At 47.6% G+C, this 14,128-nt stretch overlaps 3 protein-coding genes across 3 annotated transcripts; 2 read left to right on the top strand and 1 right to left on the bottom strand.

Annotated features, from left to right (window-relative positions):
* Positions 1-446: 446 nt before the first annotated feature.
* On the top strand, positions 447-4,281 carry PIGZ (phosphatidylinositol glycan anchor biosynthesis class Z). The gene is made up of 2 exons (XM_068145582.1): positions 447-585; positions 1,276-4,281. Exons 1-2 carry the CDS (start codon positions 468-470, stop codon positions 2,835-2,837), a joined length of 1,680 nt encoding a protein of 559 aa, XP_068001683.1. The 5' UTR covers positions 447-467; the 3' UTR covers positions 2,838-4,281.
* An 874-nt stretch (positions 4,282-5,155) lies between these two features.
* Positions 5,156-5,925, bottom strand: NCBP2AS2 (NCBP2 antisense 2 (head to head)). Its single transcript, XM_068145583.1, has one exon. The coding sequence runs from the start codon at positions 5,915-5,917 to the stop codon at positions 5,636-5,638; it is 282 nt and encodes a 93-aa protein (XP_068001684.1). The 5' UTR covers positions 5,918-5,925; the 3' UTR covers positions 5,156-5,635.
* Positions 5,926-6,016: 91 nt separating this feature from the next.
* NCBP2 (nuclear cap binding protein subunit 2) lies at positions 6,017-9,747 on the top strand. The gene is made up of 4 exons (XM_068145580.1): positions 6,017-6,144; positions 6,242-6,423; positions 7,192-7,330; positions 8,143-9,747. Exons 1-4 carry the CDS (start codon positions 6,064-6,066, stop codon positions 8,212-8,214), a joined length of 474 nt encoding a protein of 157 aa, XP_068001681.1. The 5' UTR covers positions 6,017-6,063; the 3' UTR covers positions 8,215-9,747.
* The last annotated feature ends 4,381 nt before the right edge of the window (positions 9,748-14,128 follow it).

The following is a 14,128-nucleotide window of genomic DNA, read 5'->3' as shown; positions in this document are numbered from 1 at the left end:
CTAGACTACTCCTTTACTCTCATCCCCGGGCATTCTCCTGTGCCCCTCGCTTCTCTGCCCCCCACGTGCCTCCCTGCCAGCTGGGCTGAGGAGGGCGACAGACCCAAGGTGGCCTCCTGCTCCTTCGCTTCAGGTTTGGCTGTGTCTGCAGCAGCAGTGCCCCTGCCCCCAGCCCACAGCTGTCGACCGGGCGGTTGCTATTGTTTCCTTATCTCTTGGGGTTTTTTTTAGGCAGTTAGGAGATAATGGGCGTTTAAGGTACACCTCAGCTGTCGAGCGCTGCCCCGGGCGGCGGGGCCAGGCAGCGTGGGACTGGCAGCCGCAGTCACTGCCGCGGCGCGAAGGGCGGTGCGCATGCGCACCCGGCTCCTGCTGCGGCTCCACGGCCGGCGGGAGCGCGCCCCCTGGCGGTGTGGTGCGGGCGGCAGCCCGTGCCGGCGCGAGCCGGTGCAGGCGCTGGCATCAGCATGTGGGCCAAGGGGCTGTGGGCGCTGCTGGCCGCACTGCGGGCGGGCTGGTGCCTGCTGCCGCAGGCCGGCTACCTCCACCCCGACGAATTCTTCCAGTCGCCCGAGGTTATGGCAGGTAAGATGCTGGGCGCTGTCGGGAAGGGCGGGGCTGAGGCGACCCGACGTGGAGGGGCACAGGATCGCGACCACGACCCTTCAGAGGAGGAGCGGCGGGAGCGCGCCTTGAGGCGGGCGAAGGTGCCGGGGCAGTCCCGCCGCTCCCGCCCGCCCGGCGCGGAGAGGCACTGCGGGTGCGCTTTCCCTTGCAGCAGCGCGGGATCCGCGGGGATAACGCCCCGCACCGTGTAGGCGCCTATCTGTCCCGCACCGCCTGCGCGGTGGGCGCCGGGCGGCTGTCCCCGCAGGAACGCGACCCCAGCAGCGTGCGCCCTGCGCCACCCCAGCAGCGTGCGCCCTGAGCCCCTGCCCTTACCGCCCCTGTCCTTAGCGCCTCTTGCAAGCGGGGCAGGTGCGGGTCGGCAGGTCACGGTGGTTGTTTTCTGCTGTGCTCTCCACAGCAGTGGTGCCTGGAACCACGCACCCCTGTCAGAGTTGGGCTTTCTGTTCGGTGTGGGTTTCGTTTGCTTGCTTTTTGGTTCAGTTTTCCTTTTGACATTTTGTTAAAAAATAATAATAGTGCACTCCTAAAAAGGTCGGCACCAGCCTCAAAGGTTTAGGGATTGCTCTTGCATCTTCATGCCTCTTACACTAACATGTATCCCTAACAAAATACATTATGTGTGTATATTTTTTTCTTCCTTTATAGGAGATATTTTAAATCTGCAGGTCTATTATCCTTGGGAATTCCTTTCCACCTCTCCTTGCAGAACAGCTGTCTTCCCATTAATGACATCTGGAGTTACCTACTGGGTGATCAAGTCTTTGCAGCAGCTGGACTTGTGTTCAAGTTGCATCAACAGCTACACCCTTCTGGTATCACCTCGCCTTCTCTTTACAGTCTCTTCTTTCCTACTTGACTACAGTGCTTATCGCTTAGCGCCTTCCTGGGAAGCGGATCCATGGAAAGCGCTGCTCCTTCTGGCTGGATCGTACGTCACTCTGGTGTTTTATACAAGAACCTTTACCAACACACTTGAAGGACTTCTCTTTGCCGTTCTGATGCTATTGGTTTCCTCAAGGAAGTCCGATGGCACCCTAGCGGCGCCTACAAGCAGCCCTCTTATAGGTGTTGTAACGACTGCTGGGTTTTTCAACAGGCCAACCTTTCTGGCATTTGCTCTAATGCCCCTTCTTTACTGGGCAGGTTTAATTGTTGACTCTCAAAAGAGCATTAAAACTGTCATAAACCACTTTTTGAAGCTTGTCCTATGTGCGTGTTTCACTGCCGTTGTTTTTATCACAGCCGACACCTTGTATTTTGCTTCCGTGGGCTTCGACGATCTCTCCAGCATTAGCAAGGGCAGCCTGTTTGATGTGCTAGGTCAGTTAAGTGAAAAAACTATAGTAACCCCTTTCAATTTTATCAGCTATAATCTTAATCCTTACAATCTTGCTCTGCATGGAAGTCACCCACGAGTCACGCATTTTGCGGTCAATGGAGTAATGCTCTTTGGGATCTTGCATGTTCTGGCCATTGGTGCCGGGTTTAAAACGCTAAAGAAATATATCCAGCATTTAATATGGGCCAGATCCCATTGCCAGGGGTCACCTGGGCTTTTGGTGCCTTCTGAGGGCAACCCAACATTACTGCTGTTTTATTTCGTTCCTTTGGCGTTTCTCTCCCTATTCAGCCACCAGGAACCTCGCTTTCTCATTCCTCTCATCTTGCCGTTGGTCTTGTTCAGCACATCACAGAACAGAGCTGTGAAGTGGAAACATGTCATTGTTGTTTTCAACGTTCTAGGGGCTTTGCTGTTTGGGTGCTTACACCAGGGAGGACTGATACCATGTTTATTTCACCTGGAGCAACTCGTGCATTCTCCAGAGTCCTCAAACCATCCAAGACACTATACTCTACTCTTTGCTCACACCTACATGCCTCCTAGGTCTCTGCTTAATATCAAGAAGAGAGACACATCTGTAGAGGTCATTGATATGGCTGGATCTGAAGAAGCAGCCCTCTGCCAGACAGTAGAGCAGCAAGCAAACAATTTTACCTGCAATGACTGTGAGGTTTTTGTTATCATTCCCGGGACGGTCAGAGCCACAATTACAAAATGTGATGTTTCAGTCAAGAAGGAGACTCTGATATTTCCACACTTATCAATGGAAGACCCACCACAAATATCCTTGCTGTTCAGTGGGAACTGGAGAAGTCAGCTAGGACTATACATCCTTCAGGTAGACAGAAACCACAACAGCCTTTAGGAGAATGGTGGGTTTGTTTTTCATTTCACCTGGGTGCTGCCCAAAGGTGCTGCAAGACCACCTTCACAGACCCAACTTCAGCACAAGCAGTGGCACTGGGAGCTCTCTGAGTTTCATTATTCCCTTTCTTCATGACTTTACACTCATCCAGCAGAGCCAGTTCTGGAGAGAACCCGCTTCAAATCTGCTGTCTTTAGTACAACCTTTGTCGTTTGCCTGATGAGAGGATGAAATTGGGTCCCGTTTTAGCTCATCTACTTTTGAAAGTTCTTATACTCTTGAAATTGTTGTGGATTTTGTGTTTACTGATAGGAGGCATTAATGCAGGTGCCAGAGTGAAGTTACAGGACTGGACAAAAGCTCATCTCACTCAATGCTTTATTTTATGCTCTTAAAAATACAGAGCCATCCCTCAGTCACAATGCAGGCACCAGCACTGTAATTTTGTGTTGGGTGGCTGTGTCTTGAAAAATCCCCAGCACTGATCTGGCAGAATCTGATTTAGGACACAGAAGATGCTTCAGCATAAGTACTGCTGCTAAATCCTACAATCCAAGCTTTGCCTGTTTAGCTGTTCTCACTGCAGCTGCATTCTTGAGGATGTGTCACACGTGTATTACAACAGCAGCTTGAGAATGTTATGTTCTGAGGGCATTAGACATATTGATCATTTAGCTCCTCGTTCAAGGAGCTGCACAGACAGCATGCAGGGAACTCATAGGGATCTGATCCTTTGGCTACATTTGACCAGCTGGATCTCTGAACAGCCTGACCATAGGGTTAGAGATCTAGAGGAGCATGTGAGGATCGGAGGGTGGAGCTGCATCCCCTGTGCCCCCCTTTTCAGTAACCACTCCCCAGTAAATCAGCTTAGTGAGAATGACAGCTTGCATCCTGGCTCCTATTGGAGAGCAGCCTGAGCTTAAAGTGTGATACAAATTACCCTGACCTTCAGCTAAGAATGATGTATAAGCTCCCATACAGAACTACAGAACTTGCTCTTATATGCTTATAGCACAACTAACAATGTTCGGGTTTGCCTGCTTGGACTTCTGGATTCAAAACACCTGGAGGTGCTAATTTGGCACAAGCACTGTATGTCAAGCTCCTCTATAAAATGAATCCTGGCACTTGAAATTCTTTTGCTTAGAAAGGCAGTAATCCTTTCTGCAGTTCTTTCCTTCTCACAACTTTACATGAAGTCTTATGAGCAAATTTGTTAACCTAGATAAGAATGGTGTAAGTTGCTGCCAGGCTCTAAAGGGAGGCTAGGAACAACCTGTTTGAAGGATCTGCCCTCATCTTTCAAACTAGGCTCTGGATTTTTAAGGAGCATAGCTCTTGCTCTCTTGTAAAGCATTTTGTGCTGTCTCCCCTTCATGCTCATCTCACATCCTTCATCCCTAATCATTGACAAGCCTGTAAATTAAAGGTGCATGTTTGGGGGGGGGGAGCAGGGGGAGAAAGGGGTGCACATATATTTGTAATGATGACTCACACACAACAGTGGAAGTAGTTACAAATGCACTATGTCAGCAAACCTATTTTCCAAGTTAATTTTGGCTTTGCTCTCTTACACTGGGATGGCAGCCATGTGCCACAGCTGGTACTTCATGTCCTGCTTACTGTTTTCAGCTTTACTAAAACAGCTGAAGTTTTGAATGTTCTTTTCATAGTAATTACCATCTGTCAATCTCAGAGGGGTAGGTCCTGAATCTCTTCAAGGATAGGACAGAGCCAGGAAGAGAAACTGGGCTACCAACACTAACTCAGACTGAAAAGACACAGCTCTCACCAGCTAGACTGGTATAATTGACATCATAGATCTATTTTATCATCCATGCACACCTAAGTCTTTGTTGGTGGAAGGTTTCATTTTACCAGAAGTGCTGGAAATTTTACTTCAAATAACAATGCAAGGTTCTTTACCCCTGTGCTGATACCCAGAATGAAAACCATCCTCCCCAGTTAACTAAGCATTTAACTAACTAAAGTACACAATGATATGTTTAGTCTCATATGTATGGTTAGATGGAACTTAAGTAAATCATCCCAGTGTATCACCTGTGAAGGATACATCCTTTCCTGGGTGTACAGTTAAGATGGTTGTTTTGGTCATTTATTTGTCCCACTCAACCCTTCTTCCTACCATTGACTTTAGGTGTGCTGTTAGGAGAGCTACTGCATCTCTTTTACCTACCTGTGAACGGGGCAGTTATCCTACCCCTCATCATCAACAGTTAGAGCTCTTTTTGCATCAGAGTTGTATTAAACGCACGATGTTACTGTTGTATAGACAGAAATTGTTAAGTCTCCAGTGAGACATCTGGTTTTATTTCAAGTTTCTTGCCAAGCACTTAGAAGTGACAAGTCTGACAGCATTCTGGACAATGTTTAATGTGAGTCTGCCTGTTACTGAGTGCTGTGGAAAGTGTAAACTGACTCTGAAATGAAAATCCGTCATACCAACAAGCAGCATGCTTCACGTGTCCGTGCTTGGGCTCGGGAACCGCTCCTGGCTTTAGGCTATGGACGAGCAGCGTAGGCAGGCCGGGTAACGGTGGGGTCCCCCGCAGCTGACGGCGCCCGCCAGTACAACCGCTTCAGGAGAAGGCTGCTGTGGTTCGGCTGTCACCCAGGAGCCCCTTAGCGAGGCCGCGGGCCCCTTCAACCGTCGTCTCTAATGCACTCGTTCCCCAGGGCTTGGCACAAGAAAGCGGCCGCGGTTTCCTCCTCGTCTCTGGGGGGTTCTTTGCGCCGGCTGCGGCTCCGCCGCTGCTTCCTCCTCGGCGCGGCGGTCAGGGCGCTGCCCCGGGGCGGCCGCCTCGGCCCGGCCAGCGCCAGGGGGGCCGCGGCCAGCCCCGCGCCCGGGCGCCGTCCTTGAGCTGCCTGAGGAAGGCGTCGCGCAGGCGGAAGAGCCGGGGACCCAGGTCCTGGGCCGCCTGGCGGGCGCCGAGCTGCCCGCGGATGATGCCGGTGGCGGTGAGGCGAGCGGCGGCGCGGATGGGCCGCGACTCGGAGAGCTTCTCGATCAGGCGCGGGTTGCTGAGCAGCACCGACAGCACCCGGCGCAGCACCATCCTGCGGCTGCTCTCGCGAGAGCCGCTGCCACGCCCGCTCTCGCGAGAGCCGGGACCTGGCTCGCCATTGGCTGGCCGCCGGCGTGCGCAGGTCGGGTGCGCCGTGGGACCGGCAGCCGCGCGGGAGGCGCCGCGGAGGGGTGGCCATGTGTTCCACGGGCACGCTCAGCATCCTGCGCAGCGACTCCTATGCTGACCTTAGCCAGTACCGGGACCAGCACTTCCGGGTGAGTGAGGCGCTACCGCCGCAGCTAGCGGGGGCCGCGCGGGCTGTCGGGCCCGGTTTGGGGCTCGCCGTGAGGTAACGCTGTCTTTGCGGCTCAGGGGACGCGCTACGACCAGGAGCGACTGCTTAGGAAGAGCTGCACGCTGTACGTGGGGAACCTTTCGTTCTACACCACAGAGGAGCAGATCCACGAGCTCTTCGGCAAGAGCGGAGACATCAAGAAGATCATTATGGGGCTGGACAAAGTGAAGAAAACCGCCTGCGGCTTCTGTTTCGTGGAGTATCCTTCTACGGGCCTGGCCCTGCTGCCCTGCGACCGCCCGATCCGGGCGGAGGGAGCAGGCCGTCTCAGTGGTGTGCAGGAGCGTGGGTGAATGAGGAGCAGGCTCTGAGTCACGGGGAAATTATGCAAGGACGAAAAAAATTATTCGGCTGCCAAAGTGTCTGCAGGAGTCCCTGGTGAGGGAGGGATGACCTTACTGCACGTCGAGTGAAGGTTGCTAAGTTGCTTTCACTCTGGTACTTCAAGCCAGATACTCTTAAGCTAGTTGGTGTCTGCAGTGAAAGGCCGTGCTTTGTGCTCCAGTAGAGAGGTGTTTCTCTTCATACAACCATGTGCATAAATTTACCGTTGGTGACTTGCTCTCTCTGTCATGTGTTGACTTAATTATATGGTAGATTCCGAGAAAGACTCACTTGCTCTTTCCAGTGAACTAACTCATTGAAAAGTTTACAGCATAAAGAGAGTGTACATGGGGGTTCTCATGCTTCTTTTTAGTAATACAGAGCTTTACAGTCCTAAGGGTGAGGGTACTTAAAGACGTTAACCCAATATCTGTGGTTTTAATTGCTTGAATTCCTGCACATTGCTCTGTTTCACTAGCAGTTTTCTCAGCCCACATACCTTCATGAAAGCAGTTGCTTTGGAAAGTAGTGGAGCAGGAACTTAATTCAAAGAAATCCTTGTGTTTGTAGCCCGTTCGATGTTGTTCTTTTTACCATGTGTTGAAAGTGGAAGCCCTTTTTGTTTCATTAACTTGTGTGGAAGGTATTATGCAAGAGGCGACGCAGAAAACGCCATGCGGTACATCAATGGAACCAGGCTGGATGATAGGATCATAAGGACAGACTGGGATGCAGGATTTAAGGAGGGTAGACAATATGGTCGTGGAAGATCAGGGGGCCAGGTAGGTTGTTGTACAGTCTAGTTTTGAAAGGACTGATCATCTTGCCAAATTACTTCTTTTTGAGTGAACACACTCAGAGCAATTTTAAAAACAGCAGCTTCAGAACTATCCTTTAAGATAGCAATATGTGTCAGACTGTAATGTCTCTTCATGATGATGATGTTGTGCTCTAAGAATACATGTCCTATATTTCATTGAAAACCCTTTAGAAACCTCTTAGCTGCTTGGGGAGATGATGCTAATAAATAAGCCTAGAAAACACAAGGCTGCCAAGAACACAAAGGATGTCACCTAGCTTACCTAAAGCTGATCAGACTGCAGATGCTTTTACTTCTTCCTACTGTCCAATCTGAATCTATCCATTTCTACTTTTGCTCTGTTCCCCCTAGTCCTGTCACTACCCAACACCCTAAAAAGTTCCTCCCTGGCTTTCTTGTAGGCCCCCTTCAGATACTGGAAGGCCACAATAAGGCTTCTTGGGAACTTTCTCTTTTCCAGACTGAATAGCCCTAACTCTCTCAGTCTGTCTCCACAGGAGAGGTGCTCCAGCCCTCTAATCATCCTTGTGGCCCTTCTCTGGACACATTCCAGCATGTCCTGATTTAAGAGTTCCCCTGGACATAATTAATGAAGGAAGCTACTTTCTGCTGTATTCTGGGCTTCTGCATGATGCACATTGTCTTCTTTTTGGTCAGACAGCTAAGTTAACCATTGATGTGCTGTGAACTGAGTTTGACTGTGTTCTGATCATGTAATAGTTTTTGACCAATTACTTGTCTTTACTGGACTTCCCTTTTCTCCTCCTTCATAAGGTCCGAGACGAGTATCGGCAAGACTATGATGCTGGAAGAGGTGGCTATGGCAAAACTGTTCAATGCCAGTGAATGGCAAATGACTCATCAGCCTTACAGGAGAACCAAATCTGCATGGTAAAGGCACAAACTAGTTCTGTTGGAACCAAATTTCTGTAGCTGCAAATTCACAGAAACTACTCTCCTTGTTCCTGTGGTCACATGGTATGCTGGGTGTTTGTTCTGCTCTCACACCAGGATCCAAAGCATTGCAGAGCACAGTAACACAGAGGACCTGGGGGCAAGGTTATGCACAATAGTGGGTGTGAGGCTTTGGTCTCTAAATGCTGCTGTAACTACTAAACCCTACAAAGGTTTAAGGATATGGTGCTTTGTTTCACTGGCAAAACTTGATTATTCTAACACTGGATTTTGTTTACATTGGTAGCGCAGGGTGGGGAGCTGCAGTAGAGGAGGGTTGCTGTATGTTTCAGAGATGAAAGGAAAAGGCAGAGCCTGAAAAGGAAGTGGGATTTCTAGGCAATTTTTCTAATGACTTGAAGTCTCTGGCAGATTTTCTGGGATTAGCATCTGATTGAGCCCAGGAATCATGAGGTGAGAAGCAGGCCTGGCAGAGGTCAGCAGAGAATCCTTTGCATTACTTTGTGATTGCACAGTGTTGCATGATTCAGAACCATTTGGCTTTGTGGGATATAGAGAACAGCAAATACAAGAAATGCAGGAGCAGTTCTTTTCACAGTGGGGAGTAGAAGTATTTTGCTTCTAATAGGTAGTTCTCTACAGCCCTAGTATTTGAGGAACAGTGTATTTCCTGTGCATACAAAACTGGCATGGGTTCTATAGCTAGCCCTACAAAGAGGATATCTGATGAATTGTGCATAATAAGAAAATTGATTCTCAAAGTTGCTATTTGAGAGATTTGATTTCAGACAAAGGTAACAATAAAATGGGACTTTAGGGGGGAGCCTTACTTTCTACATAGAGATTATTATTTACTCTCTGTTACATGATGGGATTTTGATGTACTGCAGACATGAGAAGAGTAAAAAGAATTGGTGCTCTCACAATCTGAAGTTGACCTGCTGAAAGTTTTAGAGGAACTCTTCCAGAACTTGGGTGTATTCTATAAATGGACTTTTGAGTCCTTTGGAAATGGCAGTTGGTAAACTGTTGTTCAAGCACCCTTTTATCTGTGGTTCCTTAGAAACCTTAAATGTACCAGGTGTGTCAGAGTTGATCTTTATTCACTGAAGACACTGTTGGAAATCTCTGTTTCTTGTCTGCAGTTAGTCATAGCTGTTACTGTAAACTGCCAATACACTGGGGTAGCACAACTGCAAGAAGACTTTGCTGATGCAGGAAGTTTTGGGAGGGCTTTGGCTTTCCTTGGCACACAGAGTAAAACTAGATTTTCAGGACCACAAACAAGACCTTGAACAAAGTTACCTGTTTTTTTTAATAGAGTACATTTGCTGATGAGCTTACAGCCTGTAATCTGCTCTAGAAAACCTCTGAAGTTTATTTTTCATTGTATTAATTTTGTATGGAAAAAAATGAATTACCAAAACTCTTGAGTCACTTTAAAATAAAGCTGCAACATGAAAATCTGGTGGTATTCATTATTAATGGAACCAGTGACAGAAAGGAGTGCTCTGCAGGCTCCTGTCCACATCCTTTGCTTGAGTGTCTTGTGAAGTGGTGACAGTGCATATTCCGTCAACATAAGGGACCTCTAAAGATCATCCTGTCCAACCCCTCTGCCAGAGCAGGATCACCTAGAGTAGGTCACACAGGAATGTGTCTAGGTGGGTTTTGAATGTCTCCAGAGAAGGAGACTCCACAACCTCTCTGGGCAGCCTGCTCCAGGCCTCTGTCACCTTCACAATGAAAAAGTTTTATGTTCACGTGAACCTCCTCTGCGCCAGCTTGCACCCACTGCCCCTTGGCCTATCTTTGGGCATCCCTGAGCAGAGCCTGGCTCTGTCCTCCTGACACTGCTCTTCACATCTTTATAAACATGAATGAGGTCACCCCTCAGTCTGCTCTTCAAGCTAAAGAACCCCAGCTCCCTCAGCCTTTCCTCATAAGGAAGGTGTTCTACTCCATCATCTTGACAGCTCTGTGCTGGACTCTCAAGCAGTTCCCTGCCCTTGAACTGCGAGGCCCGGAACGGGGCACAACATTCCAGACACAGCCTCGCCAGCCTTGTTCAATTCTTAACTGGATGCTGAAAGATGTTTGGTTAATCTCCTTTGCTCTTATATTTTGGGTTACAGAACATTAACTTCTTTACTGGTACTGAAGTGGCTGTGGAAGTCCTTGGTGTGTAACAACTAGTTTTCAATGGGCACTTAATAGAAACCTCATTTCTGTGAGTGTTACAAGACAGTCAAATGGAAAGGAGGTGGTGCAGTTTGTGTTTCTCTAAACCATCACTGTCTTCTGCTGCATGTGTGTCTGTGTATGGAAAGGTTTTGTCTGGGCTTTTTTGTTGGCTGGTTGTTGTTGCTTTTTTTGAAGTGAGATATTTCTCTTTTGAGAGAAGTTGCAGTCAGGATGGGACTTAAAAGCACAGATTATATCATGTGAAGTCATGAGTAGTACATGGAGAGGAAATTGATTGAACATGGTTTGACTTTTGCTGGGAAGAGGCCTTGAGCACAGCCCTGTGAGGAGAGGCTGAGGGAGCTGGGGTTGCTTAGCCTGGAGAAGAGGAGGCTCAGGGGAGACCTCATTGCTCTCTACAACTACCTTAAGGGAGGTTGTAGCCAGGAGGGGGTTGGTCTCTTCTCTCAGGCAAGCAGCACTAGAACAAGAGGACACAGTCTCAAGCTGTGCCAGGGGAAGTTTAGGGTGGAGGTGAGGAGAAAGTTCTTCCCAGAGAGAGTTGTTAGCCATTGCAATGTGCTGCCCAGGGAGGTGGTGGAGTCGCCATCCCTGGAGGTGTTCAAGAGGGGATTGGATGTGGCACTTGGTGCCATGGTCTAGTCATGGGGTCTGTGTTGATGGGTTGGACTTGATGATCTTTGAGGTCTCTTCTAACCTTGGTGATACTGTGATACTGTGAGATTCTCATTTTCTAGTTTGAATAAGAGTAAGAATAATACTAATAATACATACCTGTCTGTTGATCTCTAGCTCACATGCAGTTAAAATAGGTTGAAAATCAACTAGTTTCAGTTTTCTGACTTAATATTTTATACTTGATATCTTTAACTATTTTTAATGGGGACTTTTTGTGACTTAAGAAAAGCATGGCTAGCTTGTTCAGCTTCCTTAGGGGATTCTAAGTTGTTGCTTTGGTGGGGAGGGTGTGTTTGGTTTTCTGATAGAGCACTGTTTTGCAACGTCTGAAATGACTTCTAGTGGAAACAAAACCCTTGTCAGCTTGTCACGCTGCCACAAGATGTCATGAGAAGCCAGTGTCTCGCTTCAAGATGAGCATGCTCTGGGAGTCCTCGCAGTCAGCTAAGTCAAGCCATCGCTCTGGAACCATCTGTTCTGAAAACATCTCTCTTCACCATGCAGCTAATGCAGTGTCTCTGTTCCTTGGAGAAACTCTTTAATATTAGGATTCTGCTTGAAACAAAAGTGGCTAGTGACTATTTGCATACCCTGAAACAGTAAATGTGGAAGTGCCTTAAGGTGGCTGAGACATAGTGTGCCTCCTAACTCTTAAGCACTGTAGCACTGGAAGGTTCTGCATGCAGTAACCGTGATTGTGCTTGCTGGCAAAGGGCTGCTTTGTGGTTTGGCTTTTGTAACTGTTATTTTTTCCCCCTCTGAATTTACTCCAGTAAAAGGAGAAATGCATTTCTAGGAGCTAGAAGGGACTTTCCCCCACTACATCTGGGGACATCCCAAAGCATTTCTGCTTCTACCTTCCAATTCCCTGAGTTTCATCTCTGAAATCTACGTGTCAGCTTGAAAAAAGCCTTCAAGCAGCGACCTTGCATGGTGCCACCCCTCACAACTGTAAAGAGAAGGCATTTGGTGTTGTCTAAGCTTGTCAGAGGGAAACTCAGCAGAGAATATGAAGGTACCCAGAACTCTCTCACGCACATGTTGAGTCACAGTGATGTTTTTGATGGATTGTTTTGTAGAGTACAGCCCTGTCAGGAACTTGGTTTTATCTCCCATTGAGTTTGATGGGCTCTGTGTGCACAGTGCTAAAGTACCAAATGTGCTTTAATGAACTCTGTCTAACATTTCTCCATAAACTGGAGATGTGACGTGCTAACATGCCAGCAGAATTCATGGAAGGTCATGGGGAAGCAGGATTGACTCCTGAGTTGTATCTCAGATTGAGTCAGGGAGGCTGAGGAGAGCCGTGTCACAAATAGTAACTCCAGCATTTTGGTAGGAGAGGTTCAAAATCCCTCAGGCTAAGTCTACAAGATCAGTGCAGGGCAGTGTTTTTCTCAGAATCCAGGCCTGTGAGGGCCAACAAATATTACTTAGTGTACAGAATTTGATAGGGAAAGACCTTGCTACAGGAGACTGCAGAAGCTGGCAGGATGTGGACAGTGAGGGAGGGTTCCATCTGATCTGTGCTAATCCAGTAATTTGGAGTCTAGACACAAGGTGGTCACCAAGGTAGGCTTAATAAAGCATTAAAAGAGGCCCAGCAGCCTAACTGAATGCATGGTGTCCATCAGCTGTCCCCAGATGCAGCGTTGATTCTGTGTTTGATCATGTACTTTCCCCTGAAGATATTTAATTGAACTACAGAGATGAATAAAACTGAGAACTAAGTAATTGTAATCTCTTCCTCGGGAAGAATGAGCCAGGGCTCCAACTTCAGACAAATGTGAAGGTAATGAACTTCTCAGACCCAGAGCTGGTCAGAGAGAGACCTATCAAACAAAGCTGTGTGCTTGAAGTGCCAAAGCTTTAAGGTGTTCATGTTGTGATGGACTCTCAGACTGTAGAGTTTGATAGGCAGGGCTGTAGAGAGCATATTTGGAGTGGATATTGGCAGGACATGACTGTCCCACTTGCTGAAGGACAGTCTGTTGTATCTGGTAAAGGCTCCAGAGCATGCAGACAGCTGCACTGTGACTGCCTTCTGTGTCAGAGTGCTTTTCCCTGCACAAGAACAAAGCCTGTGGTTTTCCCTTTTTAATGGTTGTGGCAGGTGCCTCCCCTGATCAGGAAGGGAGTTTTATTAGAATCATAGAATAGAATCAATAAGGTTGGAAAAGACCTCAAGGATCATCATGTCCAACCTGTCACCCGAGACCTCATGACCATATTACAGCTGTTAAAGTCTAGGAGAGTATGTTCTACAGGTGCACAGCTGCAGCCACACAGAGTTTAGCCTGGGTTTAAGCTAGAGTACTAGAATCTTTATTTCAGTTTTTTGGTACTTTAGGGTTTAATACATTTAAAGGGATATTTTAATGAACACAGAATTCAAAATTGCCTCTCAATACTGACTTATCCACTGTTAGCCAGAAGTTTATACTGGGCTATGCAATTTAACCATGAAGCTCTCTCTCAGCTGCATATCATTGCAACCCTAGGATTTCCAAAATGCACAGGTAACTGAACAAAGTCCAGTGTCAGTACAGTGTAATAGGGCTTTCTTTAAAAGCAAGTTTTGATTTCCTTTGTGTTGGTTTTGGGGGGTTTGGTTTGGTTTGGATTATTTCTTTTAAGTTTTGAGGTGTCATTGATTTTTCTGATTTAGAAGGCTTGTGATCAAAATTAAGAACCCTTTAACATATTCCATTATTTCTAAACATTTTTTCATTGTGGAATATGTTGGTGCCACAGCTGCTGTCAGTGGCTGTATAACTTACAGTAGAGATGACAAAAGCCAGAAATAAGCCATAGTTTCCTATTCTGCCTTCTTTCTAAATGGAGGAAAGGTATTCCACAGTTACAAGGAATATCTTGTTGCTTTTCAGACATGAGTCAAAGGTTCCTATTGAAAGAGGGAAAGCATAAAACACCCTTGTGTCATTAGGAGCCCTAGTTCCAT

Source organism: Melanerpes formicivorus, unplaced genomic scaffold, assembly GCF_026170545.1.
Source record: "Melanerpes formicivorus ecotype bairdi unplaced genomic scaffold, bMelFor1.0.p_v2 SCAF_12, whole genome shotgun sequence".
In the NCBI taxonomy this organism is placed as follows: Eukaryota; Metazoa; Chordata; class Aves; order Piciformes; family Picidae; genus Melanerpes; species Melanerpes formicivorus.
Note: the sequence above shows the minus strand (reverse complement) of the source record. Positions and strands in the feature narration are given on the sequence as shown.

Excerpts from the sequence above, each read along its gene's own strand:
- NCBP2AS2 (XM_068145583.1), bottom strand. The coding sequence starts at position 5,917 with ATGGTGCTGCGCCGGGTGCTGTCGGTGCTGCTCAGCAACCCGCGCCTG.
- NCBP2 (XM_068145580.1), top strand. The coding sequence starts at position 6,064 with ATGTGTTCCACGGGCACGCTCAGCATCCTGCGCAGCGACTCCTATGCT. Across the intron at positions 6,145-6,241 it reads ACCGGGACCAGCACTTCCGG|GGGACGCGCTACGACCAGGA; the intron begins GTGAGTGAGGCG and ends TTTGCGGCTCAG. Across the intron at positions 7,331-8,142 it reads GTGGAAGATCAGGGGGCCAG|GTCCGAGACGAGTATCGGCA; the intron begins GTAGGTTGTTGT and ends CTCCTTCATAAG.
- PIGZ (XM_068145582.1), top strand. The coding sequence starts at position 468 with ATGTGGGCCAAGGGGCTGTGGGCGCTGCTGGCCGCACTGCGGGCGGGC. Across the intron at positions 586-1,275 it reads GTCGCCCGAGGTTATGGCAG|GAGATATTTTAAATCTGCAG; the intron begins GTAAGATGCTGG and ends CTTCCTTTATAG.